Genomic DNA, 17,652 nt, shown 5'->3' on the forward strand with positions numbered 1-17,652 from the left:
GTTGCCATGGTTTCAGTGAGCTAATGAATTGTTTGTTTGTTAAAAGGAAATTTAAAATCACACCTTACTGCTTAACTCCTCTGACAGAATCTGAATACAAGAAAAACAATATATACATGACAAATTACAGGACTAAATCAATAAACCAATTACTAATTATTGAACAGTTCTATTATATACCCTATTTTTCAATACCAGAGTAAAATTAAGTAAGCTGAAATGCAAACTGTATGATGTTTCAAATGGGAAAATGAATTTGGTTTCATTGATAGATATTTTATTGCATATCACTTGTTTTTACACTTTACCTGCTGCGGTTCTTACAATGGGCTTGACCATCTTCCATTTTTGGAACGGTCCAGCCATCAGTATAGAGCCTGACTGGACGGAACTGTGGATGTTCAAGCCTAGCTCTATACTGTTGATATAAGTTTATTACTTTCCATTCCAACAGGTCACTGGTTATATAACCAACACATATAAATTCTTGATATTAGAGAGGTTCAAATTTAACAGTTGCAAAGCAAAAACCATGATGGAGGTTCTTTCTTTTCAATGAATGAATCTGATAGTGATAAGAATAGATTGTTCACTCAAATAATTTGCTATTAGAAAACAACTATGTAATGTGTATATACCAAATAATGAGTGAAAAAATAAACCTTTATAAATAGACCCCTGACTTATAAAACTGTCCGTCTTATAGCTGAATAATTAAAGTTCACCAGTCAAAAACTAGAATTTAATAAAGTGTTAAACTGATAAAGTTTTAAAAGGATTGAAGTAAATGAGGTCACCTACTTATTATGATATACAGTTTACTAATGTTTGCCATATTACCACCATTCATGTTATAATTGACTCCTATATTGTTGTTTATGTTGCTTTCAGAGGATAAAATTAGTGCCAATGGTAGTAGATAAATAGTTAAAACAAAATTTAATTACTTTATTTAATACCTAAAAGCAACTTTAGCTTCAGAAAGCAAAACTTGCACTTGTAGCAAGCCTTAGTTATTGTAAGCACTGCTGAGAGTTGAAAATTAAGAGTGCCTTATATTTAGAGCCAATTATTAGCCTAGCAAATTAGCAAAAAAACAAACAAAAAACCAATTAAGATAAATAATAAATTTTATTTTTACATAAATAAATATGTCAATAGAGTCTTTATTTTATATTATCACAGGGTGAGAGAAATGTGCAGCCTGACTAATTCTCCATTGTTGGACCCACAGAATACCATTCTGCAGCTCTACCAACAGAGCTATCCAGCCGCCTTCACATCTCCTCTTCATATTAGTAAACAGTTCTTAACTGCGACATTTACATTAGAGTTAATTTCACACAACCTTGAAATTATTATAAATGTTATTCATATAAGAACAATATTGAGGCTCCAGTAAATATTAATTTGAGTGCCTTGATAATTTCACTTAGCCTGCTAAATTTTCCACTCTTATTGAGCTTTCATTTTTGGAACTGTCCATTTAATTAAATGATTTAATTGATATAAAGGTGAAAATTCAAAGCTGGTCTTCCAGCAGTATAGAGTGTGGTCAGACTGCTCTATCCAGCAGTATAGAGTGTGGTCAGACTGCTCTATCCAGCAGTATAGAGTGTGGTCAGACTGCTCTTTCCAGCAGTATAGAGTGTGGTCAGACTGCTCTTTCCAGCAGTATAGAGTGTGGTCAGGACTGCTCTATCCAGCAGTATAGTGTTGGTTCAGACTGCTCTATACAGCAGTATAGAGTGTGGTCAGGGACTGCTCTATACAGCAGTATAGAGTGTGGTCAGACTGCTCTATCCAGCAGTATTAGAGTGTGTCAGACTGCTCTAATACAGCAGTATTTAGTGTGTGGTCAGACTGCTCTACCAGCAGGTAAGGAGTGTGGTCAGGACGTGCTCTATACAGCAGTATGGAGTGTGGTCAGACTGCTCTATCAGCAGTATGGAGTGTGGTCAGACTGCTCTATCCAGCAGTATAGAGTGTGGTCAGACTGCTCTATACAGCAGTATAGAGTGTGGTCAGACTGCTCTATCCAGCAGTATAGAGTGTGGTCAGACTGCTCTTTCCCAGCAGTATAGTGTGTGGTCAGACTGCTCTATACAGCAGTTATAGAGTGTGGTCAGACTGCTCTAATACAGCAGTATAGAGTTGGTCAGACTGCTCTATCCAGCAGTATAGAGTGTGGTCAGACTGCTCTATCCAGCAGTATACATAGAGTGTGGTCAGACTGCTCTATTCCAGCAGCTCTATTAGAGAGTGTTGGTCAGACTGCTCTATCACGCAGTATAGAGTGTGGCAGACTGCTCTATACAGCAGTATAGAGTTGTGGTCAGACTGCTCTATACAGCAGTATAGAGTGTGGTCAAACTGCTCTATGCCAGCAGTATAGAGTGTGGTCAGAACTGCTCATTATCCAGCAGTATAGAGTGTGGTCAGACTGCTCTATACAGCAGTATAGAGTGTGGTCAGACTGCTCTATACAGCAGTATAGAGTGTGGTCAGACTGCTCTATCCAGCAGTATAGTGTGGTCAGACTGCTCTATGCAGGTGAAAAAGGTTAATTGCTTTTGGTTCCAACAGGGTAAGAACTTAATTATGTTTTACCTTGACAGAAAATCGTGGTATTTCAAATTTACTGGAACCTCATTTTATTGTTTTGGCCTTAACAAAGTTACACTAGTGGTCAGATATCAAAAATAATTGACATTAAAATAAATACAAAGGAATACATCGGAAATAAAAATCATATATCAAATTAACAATTACAATGAAATAAGCTGTTTTATGGCAAATCTGGGAGGAGCTTCTTTAGGTTAATTGGGCGGCGCCTTTTCATGTTCAGGGCCAGCTAAATTTGGAGTGGCCATTATCGGAAAATGGGTGGATTTTTGAAATGTTCTGAAATTAAAATTTTTGTAACAAATTTTTTGCATACTTAGAAATTTTTTAAAACTTAAGGGTAAAATATATATGTAAGAAGTAAACAAAAAAGGCTTCAAATCAACTCAAAGTGACACAGCCAATGGAAAAAGCAACCCCTCCCCACATTTAGCCAATTTTAAAACTAATATATACATAAAATATTTAAAAAGGGTTAAGTTTTGGGAGGGTAATTCAAGCCATTTACCTTATATTTTAGGCCTAGGGCTAAAAATTAGGTAAAAAAGCATGGGGATTTTATACCTTCCGGGGTACCATAAGTTTTCCTGCCAGAACATTGCTTGTACCATCAAAACCTGCAAGAATATCATAATTGTGTAAATCTGTTCATAAATTGAATATACATAAACAGGACAGATTTTAATCATACATTTTAAATATAATGTACATACTATAACAAATTCTACCTATGCGAGCAGTGCAGACCAAGATCAGCTGGCAAGAACATGCTGTCTCAGATCATCATTTGTAATGTAATCAGGTGTCCCTCTGTGCATTATTTCAGACATAATCGGCCAACAGAGTAGAAACATTGACGGCCAATAAGCTAGCTAGTCCCTGGTGGGGCTTCCAACCCACAGCCTTAAGAATGTCAATATCATAGCATACCTCCAAGATAGCAGTATCTAGATGCCGAAAGAGCTCCATCTGGGCCTTGAGCCCGTCGTAGACCAAATTCCAGCAAGGTTTTATCTGGGCCGGCAGCCAGGCGGAACCTCATACTGTTTGTAGCTACCAAACTATAAAGTCAGATAAAAGAAATACAATATAGTCATCAGTAATTAGATCTAAATAAATGTTATAATACATTCTAACACGACCCGCATTTTCCCCTATTGAACAGAGAAGAACCGAAAGTATGTGTTATTATGCTATAAAATCACTGTTTGACGTTCTATATTTAGACATGTGACGTAATCATGATACATGAGACATAACCACTATAAAATCCGACCCACTGATAAAAAGAACGGAAACAAATCAGGCACAATTTTGCTTAATATCAGGTACGGCAGCATTTATTTGTTGATGTCATGTTAGAATCGAAATAATATATCGAAATCAGTGTTTTTCGCTGGATAACATCACTATTTATCGTTCGGATGCGCATCATTATATCACTCGGGCTACGCCCTCGTGATATAATTCCTCGCATCCGAACTCCAAACAGTGATGTTATTCAGCATAAAATCACAGTTTGGGATACATTATTTCTTAAACAACGTGTAGTAATGTTTACATAAAGCTTGAACTTCTTAACCTTTGTATTCTTTTTTCATGTCTTGTCTTTTTGTGTGTGTTTTTTTTTTAAATTTAATTTTAAGACTTTCTGGCACTAAAGGTCACATTGCCACTTTCAGGTTTCACTGATGTAAGAAGACCACAGGTGCCTCTCCATGCATTACGTCAGGTATGAGCTGGCACCAGTGCAGCACCATCAGCTTTCCCTAAACTGGCTGAATAACTTCTTCACATCAAGAATCAGAATTTTCTGGCCAGATTTTAAACCTATAGTGGTGGGAGGGCAGCAATTGAGGCCCTCTTTTATTAGTCTTTACATCTATTGTTTGTAGACATTACTAAGAATTTCATTCCCCGAGGGCTGGCCAGAATTATTTCAAGGAAAATATTACAAACTTAAAGACTTGTATGAGTTTTATGTCTGCATGCTTGAGTTAATAGAAATTTACAGTAAACTTGAGAGATTTATATCATTAACTTTCTCTCATATATAACAGAATATCAACTTAGATACTTTTGTATTATCATCAAACTCATCATTGTGTCAATGATTATCAAAAATAATTATTTACCTTGCATAATTGACGAGGTTCAGCAAGGGGGTCTCCATCAATTGCACAATTGGGAGAGGCCCCTCTATCACAATCAGAGGTTCCTTAGGGAACACAACCATTCCTTCCTCCATTGCATAAAGAGTAACATCTTTCGCAGATAAATTCCGTAAATAAACAAAGAATTCTTCTTCTGTATAGGATGGTAATACAGATTTCAGGTACTGTATGTCTGTGAAAAACAAATGGAAACAAAGTGAATAAAAATTATAAAGTTTAGGCAAAATTTAGGTACTTTTTCACTGTTTTTAGGTAATGAAAGTCTTTTTTACCCAAGGAAAATAAGCACTCCAAATTGTATAAGGGATTTCAGTTGAATGCCACATCTAGGCCTTAATCTATATCATAATATGTATATACACATACACATTTAACATAAACCTAAATCATAACTTAAACTACTAATTTGACATATATATAAGAAGGCAAGAAGATAGAGGTTGGTCTTTAAGGAAAGCAAGTTTAAAACAGTCATTGGTCTTTAAAGAGGTACAAGTTGATAGAGTAGAGTCTTTAAAGAAACCACTTTAAAGGTGGACCTTAAAGACACTAAGAAGAAAGTGATTGGCCTTTAAAGGAGGCAAGACACAAGTGGTTTGTCATTAAACAAGTGGAGAGAATAGACTTGTTTTTGTTTCAAAGAAGTCACAACAATAAAGGAAGGTTTTTAAAGGGGAAGAGGAAAATAGAACATCTATGAGTATTAAGGGCATTTCTCCATTGTTTATTTAAACTTCCTTGAAACCTCATTCTATTGTTGTTTTTTTCTTAGAAACTAACCTCTCTTAAATCAATGATCCACTTATAAACAGATCTAAACTTTAAGATAACACATCACTTATCTGACCTTATATTTAAAGTGTATATTAAAGCTATATACCTACTGCCTGTAGTTTTCAGAATTTATTTTTTGTTTTCATTTTGAAAAAGAATAGCCCTAATATACCTATCCCAAACAAATACTGGAAAATCATATATACATGTATTATCATTGAAATCTACATCTTACCATTTTGATAATTTATGCATCAAATTGATAAAAAAGTACATTCAACATATATCTAATACACTATATCAAAAATCTAAATCCTGTTTTAAGATATCAAATAATTTATTACATAACATAAAGATTCTAGTGATTATCAGGGTTTACTTTAAATTTTTTATCAATGGTTATTTCACTAACAATTACATGTATTTCCAAAGTTGATTGAATGACAACACTATTAATTTTTAATCCTGCCTTAAAGTATATAGAACACATACATATCAAGTATTAAGTAACAGGAAAAATGTTTGTCTATTGTGTTTTCAGGGACAAAAAGGCTGATTGAGTCATGTATGCACAACATTGTATCTATAATTACCATTAAATCCAGTTTTAAGATATCTAATACAAATATATGATAATATAATTAACAATAAGAAACAGGTTTTTGTTATTATTAGACATATATTAAACTGTGAAATGCTTGAGGCCAGCTTTAAGCATATCTTTGTGCCCTTCTTGCAAACCATGCCAGTTTGGATAGGGTAAGGTAGGTCAGTAGGTAAAAAAAATTTTGGTTTGTCAAACACATCTGAATTAAGTGGATAATGAAGAAATTTTGAATGGTTGGCATGTATTCAAAGTTTGGAACAAAATTTTTAATGTTTTATTTAATTATTATCCCAATGATCCAATATTAAAAGATGTGTATCTCATTTATGTGTTTCTCACTAACTATGACTTGCTCCTAATGGGGTTTGACTCCACACGTACAGCCAGCCATTCTTAGAGTACTAAGCTGATGTGTTTACCACTTAGTCACGCAACACACGTTGCATTAGGTTCTGATTTTAAGTGTATAAATAATTTTATACATGTGCTTCTAAAACTCAGAAATTACATCTATGCATTAATGTGTTTGTTTTATTTGTTTTGGGTTTTATGTCACATCGACACAGTATAGGTCATATCGCGACATTCCAGCTTTACTGGTGGAGGAAGACCTCAGGTGCCCTTCCGTGCATAATTTCAGGCACGAACGGGCACCTGAGTAGAACCACCGACGTTCCGTAAGCTAGCTGGATAGCTTCCTCACATGAAAGAATCCAAAGTCCCTGTCAGGATTCGAACCCACAGCGGTGAGGGGCAAGTGGTTTGAAGTCAACGACCTTAACCACTCGGCCACGGATGCCCCCTATGCATTAAAATTAAGTGGTTTTTTTACATCTGATTATTTTTTAAAAATCATATTTGGAGGTGGGCTGCCTTCAGATGTCAAATATATTAAAGGTTAAAAACAAAACCACTTGTTCTTTCTTAATTGGACAAACATTTTGTAGAATAAAAAAATTATATTTACCACTGTCGGAAAAGTGAAAATTCTGTAGAAATTTAACCACTTCTTCAAGCCCAGCAAACACAGTGAACTCCCCTTTGAAGGGATTTTTACGGAAGTAAAGATCAAATACAGCATGATCGTTCATTTTCCCGCTCTTCCAGTACGCGTATGACATCGTGATCTGATACAGATCTGAAAATGAAACAAAAATAATTTTGAATTTAAGTTGTGATGTATGTAAGACAAGTTTAGAGCTTCTAACTTTTTTATCTGTGTCTTTAAGAATACCTTTTGTCAGAAATAAAAAAATATTTTACAGTGGTGTCTGTAAACGACATGAACTTTTTGGACATTTTTGAGACAATCACAATTACACCCTTGCATCTTAATTGGTTTATAAATAAATTGGTAGCAATAAATGAAATAATAAAATAACAATTATTTTGTGAATAAAAAAAAATCGGTACATTAATTTCCCCATTACGGAAGTAGAATGTGGAAAACTTACTGTTTCCAACTACGACAATTGGGAATTTCAAATACTGGAAGTTTCTTGACAATTAATATAGAATGTCAAAAACAATTGTTGTCGTTATATAGCATTCTTTGCTTACTTTTCTTAACTGGATTGATTATATATTTTGAAAAAAAAATCTATTGCCAGCCTTTTTTCTTAATCTGAGATAAAGAAATATTTAACCAATTACAATTTTTACTTCACAATTGGGAAAAAAACCTTATATACAAGTCCTGGGTAAAGTTTTTTTAGCTGAAAGAAACTTAATTGCAGGGAAATAAATATTTAAGCTAAAGTATTATATATTATTAGTTATAAAGATCGTTGACAGGTTATATGGCCCTATTGAAAGGGCTATTTGTAAATATAACCAGAGCCGTTAGGCGAGGGTTATATTGCAAACATATACGGCCACATAACCTGTAAACAATCTTTATAACAAATTTATAATACAGCGAGCATCATTTTTAGAGAAAAAAAATAAGATTTCTTCATGAATCGACAGCAGCCGTGTATATAAAACTATAAAAACGTCATGATTATCCAATGAAAAATGATGTTACAAACGTCCAGTATTATAAACAGTCATGTACATGTCAAGTGCAACCTGACTGCAGAGAAGTCTCCTTAAAACAGTCTCAAATCTCTCCATACAGCTATTCTCTAAACAAAAACTAAAATCTTTTTCTGTTTTAGGATGTTGCTTTGCACAGGTTTTTGTATTTTCTGATCGCAAGATCAGTAAATACAAAGCTAACATCCACGGTCTAACACAAAATTTCCTCACAGACCTAACAACGCAAAGTAGTTCTCACTCAAAACTGCTTAAAAACCAGCAATTTAAAAGAAAGAATAATTTTTAATGTAGGCATTTAACTAATTACAGTGCATTAAAAGTTTAGATTAGTCAGTAGAAATATGAGGTTACAATCACAAATTTCGCGGATGAATATCTTTTTTACCCAATGAAAAATGTTCGACTATTTCCGTAAAACTTAATCAACGAAAAATGCTATTTTTAGCTATATCGATTACCGAATACTCCAGAGCGTAGTACACCAATAACTCTGACTGTCGAGTAGTGGAATATATACATGTAGGACTGTTTTGGCGAGAAGATTTTCGCTAAATTATTTTCATCAGTGTTTAACAACAGGTTTGTCGTGAACAAAATACCTCGAAATTAATAAGGATTACAAACACGAAATGGAAATTCTCAATTTTAGAATTATAATGTATTTGTTTTTATTCAAGCTACATACGTATTACTTCACCGTGGTGCAGAGGTAGCGCGCTCGTTTAGGGTGTGAGAGGCCTAAGGTTCAAATCCTAGTCGAGGCAACATTTTTTTTTTGAAGTGTTAAGGTTGTAGCCACGATATCCAAGGATAAAGTGTGGCTGTCATAAAACAAGAGGGCCATGATGGCCCTGAGGTCGCTCACCTGTATATAGCATTAGAACATGTTTCATGCTAAATATCTTAGCTCTAGCTCTATGAGTTCTGTAAAAGAAGATTTTTAAAGTTTTTACTATATGCATATAGGGAAAATCAATGACCCCCTGGGGCGGGACCAATTTTGACCCCAGGGCTTTTATTTGAACAAACTTGGTAGACATTCACTAGAAGATGTTTCATGCCAAATATCTAAGCTCTAGCTTTTACAGTTCTTTAAAAGAAAATTTTTTAAGTTTTTACTATATGCATATAGGGAAAATAAATGACCCCCCGGGCCGAAGCCAATTTTGACCTAAGGGCTTTTATTTGAACAAATTTGGTAGACACTCACTAGAAGATGTTTCATGCAAAATATCTTAGCTCTAGCTCTTTGGGTTCTTTAAAAGAAGATTTTTTAAGTTTTTACTATATGCATATAGGGAAAATCAATGACCCCCTGGGGCGGGGCCATTTTTGACCCTAGGGCTTTTATTTGAACAAACTTGGTAGACACTCATTAGAAGATGTTTCATGCCAAATATCTAAGCTCTAGCTCTTACGGTTCTTTAAAAGAAGATATTTAAAGATTTTTCTTTCGGTTGCCATGGCAACCAGAGTTCTGCATGAAATGGAATTCTTTGAACAATCTTGATAGAGCTTCATACAAAGAGTATTCCTGCCAAGTTTCATTAACATTGGCCTTGCGGTATCATAGAAGATGTCCTTAGAATATTTAAAATGTGGACGGACGACAGACGACGGACGCCATTTGGTTGGCCATCCTAAAAGCTCACCTGCACTTTGTGCAAGGTGAGCTAAAAATGAAAAATGATTTATGTTACTCTAGGCATGCAAAATTCCATATGTATCAATCTCAAACTGTTATAGAAAAAAATCTAAAGGCAGTCGCTGCATAAGATGAATTATAGTATATAAAAATAAACTTATACAGGAAAGATCAGAAAAAACCACAGAGCATGCAGCCCTTTGATTATTTTTACATTGAGTCACAAAATATCAGCAAGGGATAATGGATATTCCAAAGGAGGTTTACACTATTCTAGTTTTTCGGAGGTGATCACAAAACAAAATTTTGTCAAATTTAACTAGTCTTTAAAAATGTGTGCTTTTCGCATTAAAAAAAAACAAAAACAACAACCAACAGAAGTTGATTTCCAAATCTCAGAGGGGTTTCATTGTCAGCATGTTAATATATACTATTTTCATATAAAGTGATAATAGAGAAAAGTTTTTAATAATTTCAATTTTAAGCTTCAATTGACATTAATAATTATTTGTATTAAGATGATATACTTATGTTCAAGTAGTCTAATAAAATGTCTGTTCTGCTCAATATTTAAGTTGTTTTATCATCTATACATCTTTCTACTATTATAATATATATTAAACTTATATAGAATGATAAAAAGAGATAATATAAGTTATTAATTATATAATTAATACATAAAAGTGATAACAGTAAAGATAATAATTTCAAAAGTTGAGTACAGTTAGGCCGTCCTTAAAAAAATGTTTGTTTGCAGTAACCCGACCCAGAATTTTCAAGGTGGGTAGGTAGGTCGATTTTTTTTTTTTTTTATTGAACATTTATCCCAAATAAACATGGAATTTCAAAATGCTGGACAATAATTATATGCTTTGATAATCTGGTAACAATTAATAAATTGATAACTGAATTCTAATTTAATAAGAACTACATTTTATTTCTTCTATTAACCTTAAAGCACAAGGCATAATTTTCTGATTCAAAAAAAAATTTTTTTTTATCCAGACCACGAAAAAAAATTTGAGTAGGGGCAAATTTTGTGAGTCGGTCGCGTTACTGCAAACAAACATTTTTTTAAGGATGGCCTTATTCACATACAATTACACACCCACTGTGTTAAAGGCAAATTTAACCAATTGAAAAGACTTTAAAAAAAGCCCAGGCTTATTGAAAATAATATATGTACACAATAGTGAAAATGTCCACCAACCACGCAATATAATTATTAAGACAGCTCATTTGGCTTTTTATGAAAAACATTTATAATATTATATGTATATTCTATTATCATCTGGGAAAAAATGTTTGTATTAAAATTAAAAATAAGTTTTTCAAATTTCACAATTTGGCAAGTTATAATTGGTTGTTCTAATCTATCACTGTGGTGACTAAAATGATGTTCCAGTATCAGTATGAAGGCAAATTTCTGGGGTTTTTTTTATCTATTTGGTTTATTAACCATTACATATTTTCTATTTTTTTTTTTTATTTTTTTTTCAAAATAATGTAAAATAACTTTCCGAATAAAACTTAAGCCAGGAGCCTTTTCCATTTTTCAAAAAATAGCCTTAAAAGGTTGATTTTGGAAATGTCCAGAATTTTTACATCAAACTGTTTATATTTATATAAGACTCACTGTACACCTGATTATAAATGTAGGTTGCTTCCTATATTGACTGTAAGAAAACAGGTGAATTATATGCATATATATTGGGATTTTTTTGCAGCAATGCAGTTAACACATTTAGTTATAGAGGCACATTTAGCTTTAACCTTTACCTATACCTAGTTTTATGTAACGTTGTATAATTGTATGGCTTATGATAAAGCAGCAGGCCTCTTCTTTATTCTGAATTTTAACACTGATTTAGAAAATGTTTTAAAAATGTCACACTTAGTGAGATAAATGTACAGTCTGACCAAGACTCAAACCCAGGTCCTTTCTGTTATTATTCTGCAACTCTACCAGCTGTAACCTATCAAAATGTCTCAACATCTTGTCCCATAATTATTGAACCATTCTATACGGTGATAATTACTCCTCCACAGTACATATTGAAATTTGTTCCAGAATTTTCTATAGGCACAGCAGGCACTTCATAATCACTGACAGACTCTGGAGCTATTAAATACAATCATGGTAACATGGGTGTCAATTTACTGCCAAATGTAATAGGCCATGGGGGGGGGGGAATTTGTTGACTAGCAGGGACTCAAACCCAAGCAATCATCCTGCGACTTTACCAACTATCAGACTGCCTTAACAAATCTTCTTCTCTATACCATGACAATGTGGATTTTTCCCAGCTGGATTTTTCCCATGTAGGTAAAAAACTAACTTTTACCATTATAGCTTTAAGTGCACTACCCGTCACGGTAGTTTAACCAACCTGTTTCGCTTATTTCCGAAGCTATAACTGTAAAAGTTTGTTTGTACCAACAGATTGGCTGGGAAAACCCCAAATATTCTTAATTCCAGAACAAGTCTATATGTTCAAGTGTTCAAGCTACTATATTAGTATAATATACTACACTTACAATACACTTAAATTACCCTTAAATGTGTATAATTTTACAAAATAATACTTATAATTCATTATAAGTATTTGGTATGGGTATATTTATGGTGATAAAACATGTGAGGCATTACATGATACGGTATTTATATAATTATACATAAACTTGTGTAAAGTTTGATTTTATGTCAGTTTATAGTCTCATCTGGAGGTGTGCAACTTTCATAAATACATTTAACCCATAACCTGGTGATTTTCTAAAATGGACTTGTCCATTTTCCATTTTTGGAACTGTACATTATCAATTTTGAGAACATCAGCATGAAAATTTAAAGCAAAGGCTAAATCACTTCTGGAATTTTTGGTTCAAGAAAGTTAAATCTGCCAAATTTTCAGAAAAAAAAAACCAACAACATCAAAATTTAATAACAGAAACAATTTTTTTTTTAGAAAAAACTAGAACTATCACTAAATGTGATTAATACCCCCGCAAGACTGCTTCGGAAATGAGGATGTTACTAGTAACAGAATACCTTGTAAAAGAATTGAAATAGAGTTATGGTTGTGGGCAGTTAAAGATAGTTGTGGTTCTTGTATGTTGCATTTCCTTTCAATGTGGTTGGCCATTGTATGAAATAGTATTGAATTCCAACTAGTTGTTTTCAAATTATGCTCTGGACAAGAAAAAAGCAATGGAAAAGTAACAAAGGGCAATAATTATATAATAACTCTGGACAGAGTTACAGTTCTTGTGCACTGCACTTCCTCTTATTGTGCTTGACCATTGTATGAAGTTGTTTTGAATTCCAACCAGTACGTTTTAAGCTATGCTCCAGATAAGGAAAAGTATCAAAGGGCAATAACTCTGTAATTTGTCAAAATGGAGTTATGGTTCTTGTGCACTGCACTTCCTATTAATGTGCTTGACAACTGTATGAAATTGTATTGAATTCCAACCAGTAGTTTTCAAGTTATGCTCCGGACAAGAAAAAGTAACAAAGGGCAATAACTATGTAATTAGTCAAGATGGAGTTATGGTTCTTGTGCACTGCACTTCCTCTCAATGTGCTTGACCATTGTATGAAGTAATATTGATTTCCAACCATTAGTCTTCAAGTTATGCTCCGGACAAAAAAAGCAATGGAAAAGTAACAAAGGGCAATAACTCTGTAATTAGTCAAGATAAAGTTATGGTTCTTGTGCACTGCTCTTCCCCTTATTGTGATTGACCATTGTATGAAGTTGTTTTGAATTCCAACCAGTAGTTTTCAAGTTATGCTCTGTACTTGTAAAGAAAAGTAACAAATGGCAGTAACTCTGTAATTAGTCAAGATGGAGTTATGGTTCTTGGACACTGCACTTCCTCTCAATGTGCTTGACCATTGTATGAATTTATATTGAATTCCAACCATTAGTCTTCAAGTTATACTCTGAACAAAAGAAAGCAATGGAAAAATAACAAAGGGTAATAACTCTGTAATTACTTTAAATAGAGTTATGTTTTTTTGTGTACTGCACTTCCCCTTATTGTGCTTGACAACTGTATGAAGTTGTTTTGAATTCCAACCAGTAGTTTTCAAGTTATGCTCTGGACAAGGAAAAGTAACAAAGGGCAATAACTTTGTAATTAGTCAAGATTGAATTATGGTTCTTGTGCACTGCACTTCCTCTCAATGTGCTTGACCATTGTATGAAGTTATATTGAATTCCAACCATTAGTCTTCAAGTTATGCTCCGGACAAGGAAAATGCAACGGACCACTGGACTGACTGACCGACCACCGGGTGACTCCTATGTACCCCCCCCCCCAAACTTTGTTTCGGGGGTATAAAATTAAGTTTATTTTTTGTGCCTAGATGTACAATGAAGTTATGAACTGTTAATATAATATTGAATTTATATTTAATTACTTATTGACTAATATTCAATTTTCAAACATCATTATTATGTTCAGTAAAGTATTATAGAACAGTATTGGTTACTTGATGAACCAGTTATTATCTGTATCTTATTATGTATGAAAAAAACATCAAGGGTCTCTCTCTCTCTGTTTTGGGAAACCAGTACCTGTACCTACAAAAGGGTGGATTAGTTAAAGTGTCAGACGGGCAACTCATTCAGATCTGAAATGAAATAAATAAATCTTCCTGCATTTACAACACTTAATTTAAAATGCTTGAAACAATTATAAATTGTCCACTATACACAATTTTATAAGCCCCAATGATCATTATGTACAATAGACAGTCAATATGCAACAAACTTATATTTATCTGTCATATAGGATTCGATTTATTATGGCTTAAATGACAACATTAAAAAAACGTTTCAAAGAGGGACAATTTGGTCTTGACGTTGTATTAATCTTAACAAGAGCTGTCACAGGAGACAGCCAAGCAAATACTGGACGCAGTAAGGAGGACAAAACTAAGAAAGAAAAACCAATTATGTATAATTATGTGTTAAGTTATAGTAAAAAAATATCATTTGTTAACATAAATTCCAAGATCAAGGGGAATAATTCTAGAAATAGTCATGCTAGAGTTATGAACCTTGTCACACAACATGTGTATAATGATAAGAAATATATATTTGAAGTTTGAAGTAAATACCTTAAAAAGTAAAGAAGTTATAATATTTCTTAAAGAAAATCCTAAGTTCAAAGAAAGATAAATCTGTAAATATTGCTTCAAGAGTTACAAATATTGTCACATAAAATGTAATTGATGATAAGGAATAAGTATTTAAAGTTTAAGGTTGATACCTTTAAAAATAAAAAAGTTATAGTAACAAATAACATTTTCCTAGTAAAAAAAATCTAAGTTTATGGGGAGATAATTCTTGCAATATTAGTGCTAGAGTTATGAACCTTGTCACATAAGAAGTGGATGACAATAAGGTACATATATTTGAAGTATGAAGTTGATCCCTTTAGAAATAAATAAGTTACAGTAAAAAATAATATTTTTTAAGGAAAATTCTAAGTTCAAGGGGAGATTAATCTGAAAATATTGGTGCTAGAGTTATGAACCTTGTCACATAAGATGGGGATGATGATAAGGTACATATATTTGAAGAATGAGGTTGATCCCTTAAGAAATAAAGAAGTAACAGTAAAAAATAGTATCTTTTTAGGAAAATTCTACGTTCAAGGGGAGATAAATCTGAAAATATTGGTGCTAGAGTTATGAACCTTGTCACATAAGATGGGGACAATGATAAGGTACATATATTTGAAGTATGAGGTTGATCCCTTAAGAAATAAAGAAGTAACAGTAAAAAATAGTACTTTTTAAGGAAAATTCTAAGTTCAAGGGGAGATAAATCTGAAAAATATTGGTGCTAGAGTTATGAACCTTGTCACATAAGATATGGTTGATGATAAGGAACATATATTTGAAGTTTGAAGTTGATACCTTAAGAAATGACAAAGTTATAGTGAAAAATATTTTACTGCACCAAAACTTTAATCTGAAATCTGGACGCGGATGCCGGGGCGAGTAGGACAGCTCTCCATATACTTTGTATAGTCAAGCTAAAAAGCACATTGTTGGGTTTGGCATACATGTATTTTATAGAAAAACTACTTTTTTTATATTGCATCAGGTTAGTTGAATAAAACATGGTAAAATAAGGAACAACATAAAAATAACATGTGCATGGTTGCTAGGATACAAGCAGACTTAATTCCTAAACTTACAAAAATTAGCTTACAATCACATCTTTATAAAATGCTCTATACATTTATTAAAATTGCAAATGTTTGGATATTTGACATGTCATAACTATATACATGTACATTTATTTGATTTGAAGCATGAACAATACATCATTTTACTTTCATCCAGAAACTAAGAGGGTAATTAAGGTCTAGTTAATGAATAAACAAATACTACATCGATCATGATCCATGGAGAAGTCAAATAACAGTCAGGCCCACACACTGAAAAATTACAACCATTTGGCTAAGCAAAAATCCCCAAGCTGTCCATTTTAAAAAATTGAACATGAAATACCAAATGACAACTACTTTCATATTCGGTTTATTTCTCATTGATTAAAATATTAAAATTTTTACTGTAGTCTAGAAAAAAGGGATGAGGGTAGTCCAATATATTAGATGTTACAGGCTTGTTATAGTTTATGTCGGTCAAGCCTGACGTCTAATAGTTATTGCTCAAAAACGCATAGCATCATAAAAAATTCAAAAAATGTCTATTGTCTTGCCTTTCAAGCTTTATTCAAAAGCTTATCTTCTTTTCTTTCAATTTCATGCTCAATCATACACAAAAATTCTCAAACAATGTACTTATCAATTTAAATAAAATATAAACATTAATCTATTTTTGTCTATCAGCCATACTGGTTAAGCAAGGTGCTTTACAGATTGATTCCAAGTTTTCGAACGGAAAAATATATTCAAATACACTGACGGTGCATGGGCAATTATTTCGTTAAAAAAAATATTCCGTTAGATTGTTCTGATTCAGTTAAACGCTTGCATTTGAATTAGCCAATCAGATTTCGCGCACTTTATGGCCGCCATTTGTTTATCGGCTGTAAAAAGAATTGAAATACATGAGAGGATATAATCATGATTTTTCGGATGTGACAGTTTAATTATTTTGACAAAAGGTATTTATTTTTTAGTTTTGTTCATAAATAGGTCAAAACTTATGTAAATACACGCTGTCTTCAATGTTTTTTGTTCCGCCTGATTTTCTGGCAGAACATGCTATGGGTTTTTGAGCAATTTCGATATGACGTTGCTTTGCCCAGAAGCAAAAATATCTCAAAGCGACGTCATATTTATAGGACTAGGATGAGGGGTGAAGTGTTTTACTGAATAATTATGGGGATGGAGTGTCTTGAGGAGTAAAGTGTCTTCAAAACTGAGGCGTGAAGTGTGTGGGGTGAAGTGCCTTGTTCCCTTGTTCACTTTTTCTAACCAGGAATCAAATTACTTACAACGTTTGTTTTATTCAAAACTTAAACAGAGTTATAGAAACAGTTATATAGGTTTGTTTTTGAAAATGCAAGATGACAAAAATATGTTTAATATTTTCCAATTAAGAGCTTGCATTAGTTGTTATAAAATAACTGACATAATTTATAAACAAAAAATTGACATGAAAATCAATTTTCGAAAAAATCGAAACTGAAACCTAAATTTCGCGATAATTTTTTCTGATTTGAACTTTTTACACGGTGCATATCCATATCGGTACCCTCTTTGCGAAATCTGCTGAAACGGTACCCTCTCTGAACATG

The 17,652-nt window shown here is 33.0% G+C and overlaps 1 protein-coding gene across 1 annotated transcript in view; it reads right to left on the bottom strand.

Moving 5' to 3' along the window:
* LOC132736427 (nicotinate phosphoribosyltransferase-like) overlaps window positions 1-17,652 on the bottom strand; it is a gene marked incomplete at its 5' end in the record, with an annotated part of 42,105 nt that overhangs the window by 23,123 nt on the left and 1,330 nt on the right. Inside the window, 5 exons of the mRNA XM_060723554.1 lie at window positions 64-90; window positions 3,190-3,242; window positions 3,556-3,686; window positions 4,761-4,971; window positions 7,148-7,318. Of these exons, the coding sequence (XP_060579537.1) occupies window positions 64-90; window positions 3,190-3,242; window positions 3,556-3,686; window positions 4,761-4,971; window positions 7,148-7,318 (593 nt within the window). The remainder of the gene's footprint in view (window positions 1-63; window positions 91-3,189; window positions 3,243-3,555; window positions 3,687-4,760; window positions 4,972-7,147; window positions 7,319-17,652) is intronic.

Source organism: Ruditapes philippinarum, unplaced genomic scaffold, assembly GCF_026571515.1.
Source record: "Ruditapes philippinarum isolate M1 unplaced genomic scaffold, ASM2657151v2 ctg2383_1_1_1_1, whole genome shotgun sequence".
In the NCBI taxonomy this organism is placed as follows: Eukaryota; Metazoa; Mollusca; class Bivalvia; order Venerida; family Veneridae; genus Ruditapes; species Ruditapes philippinarum.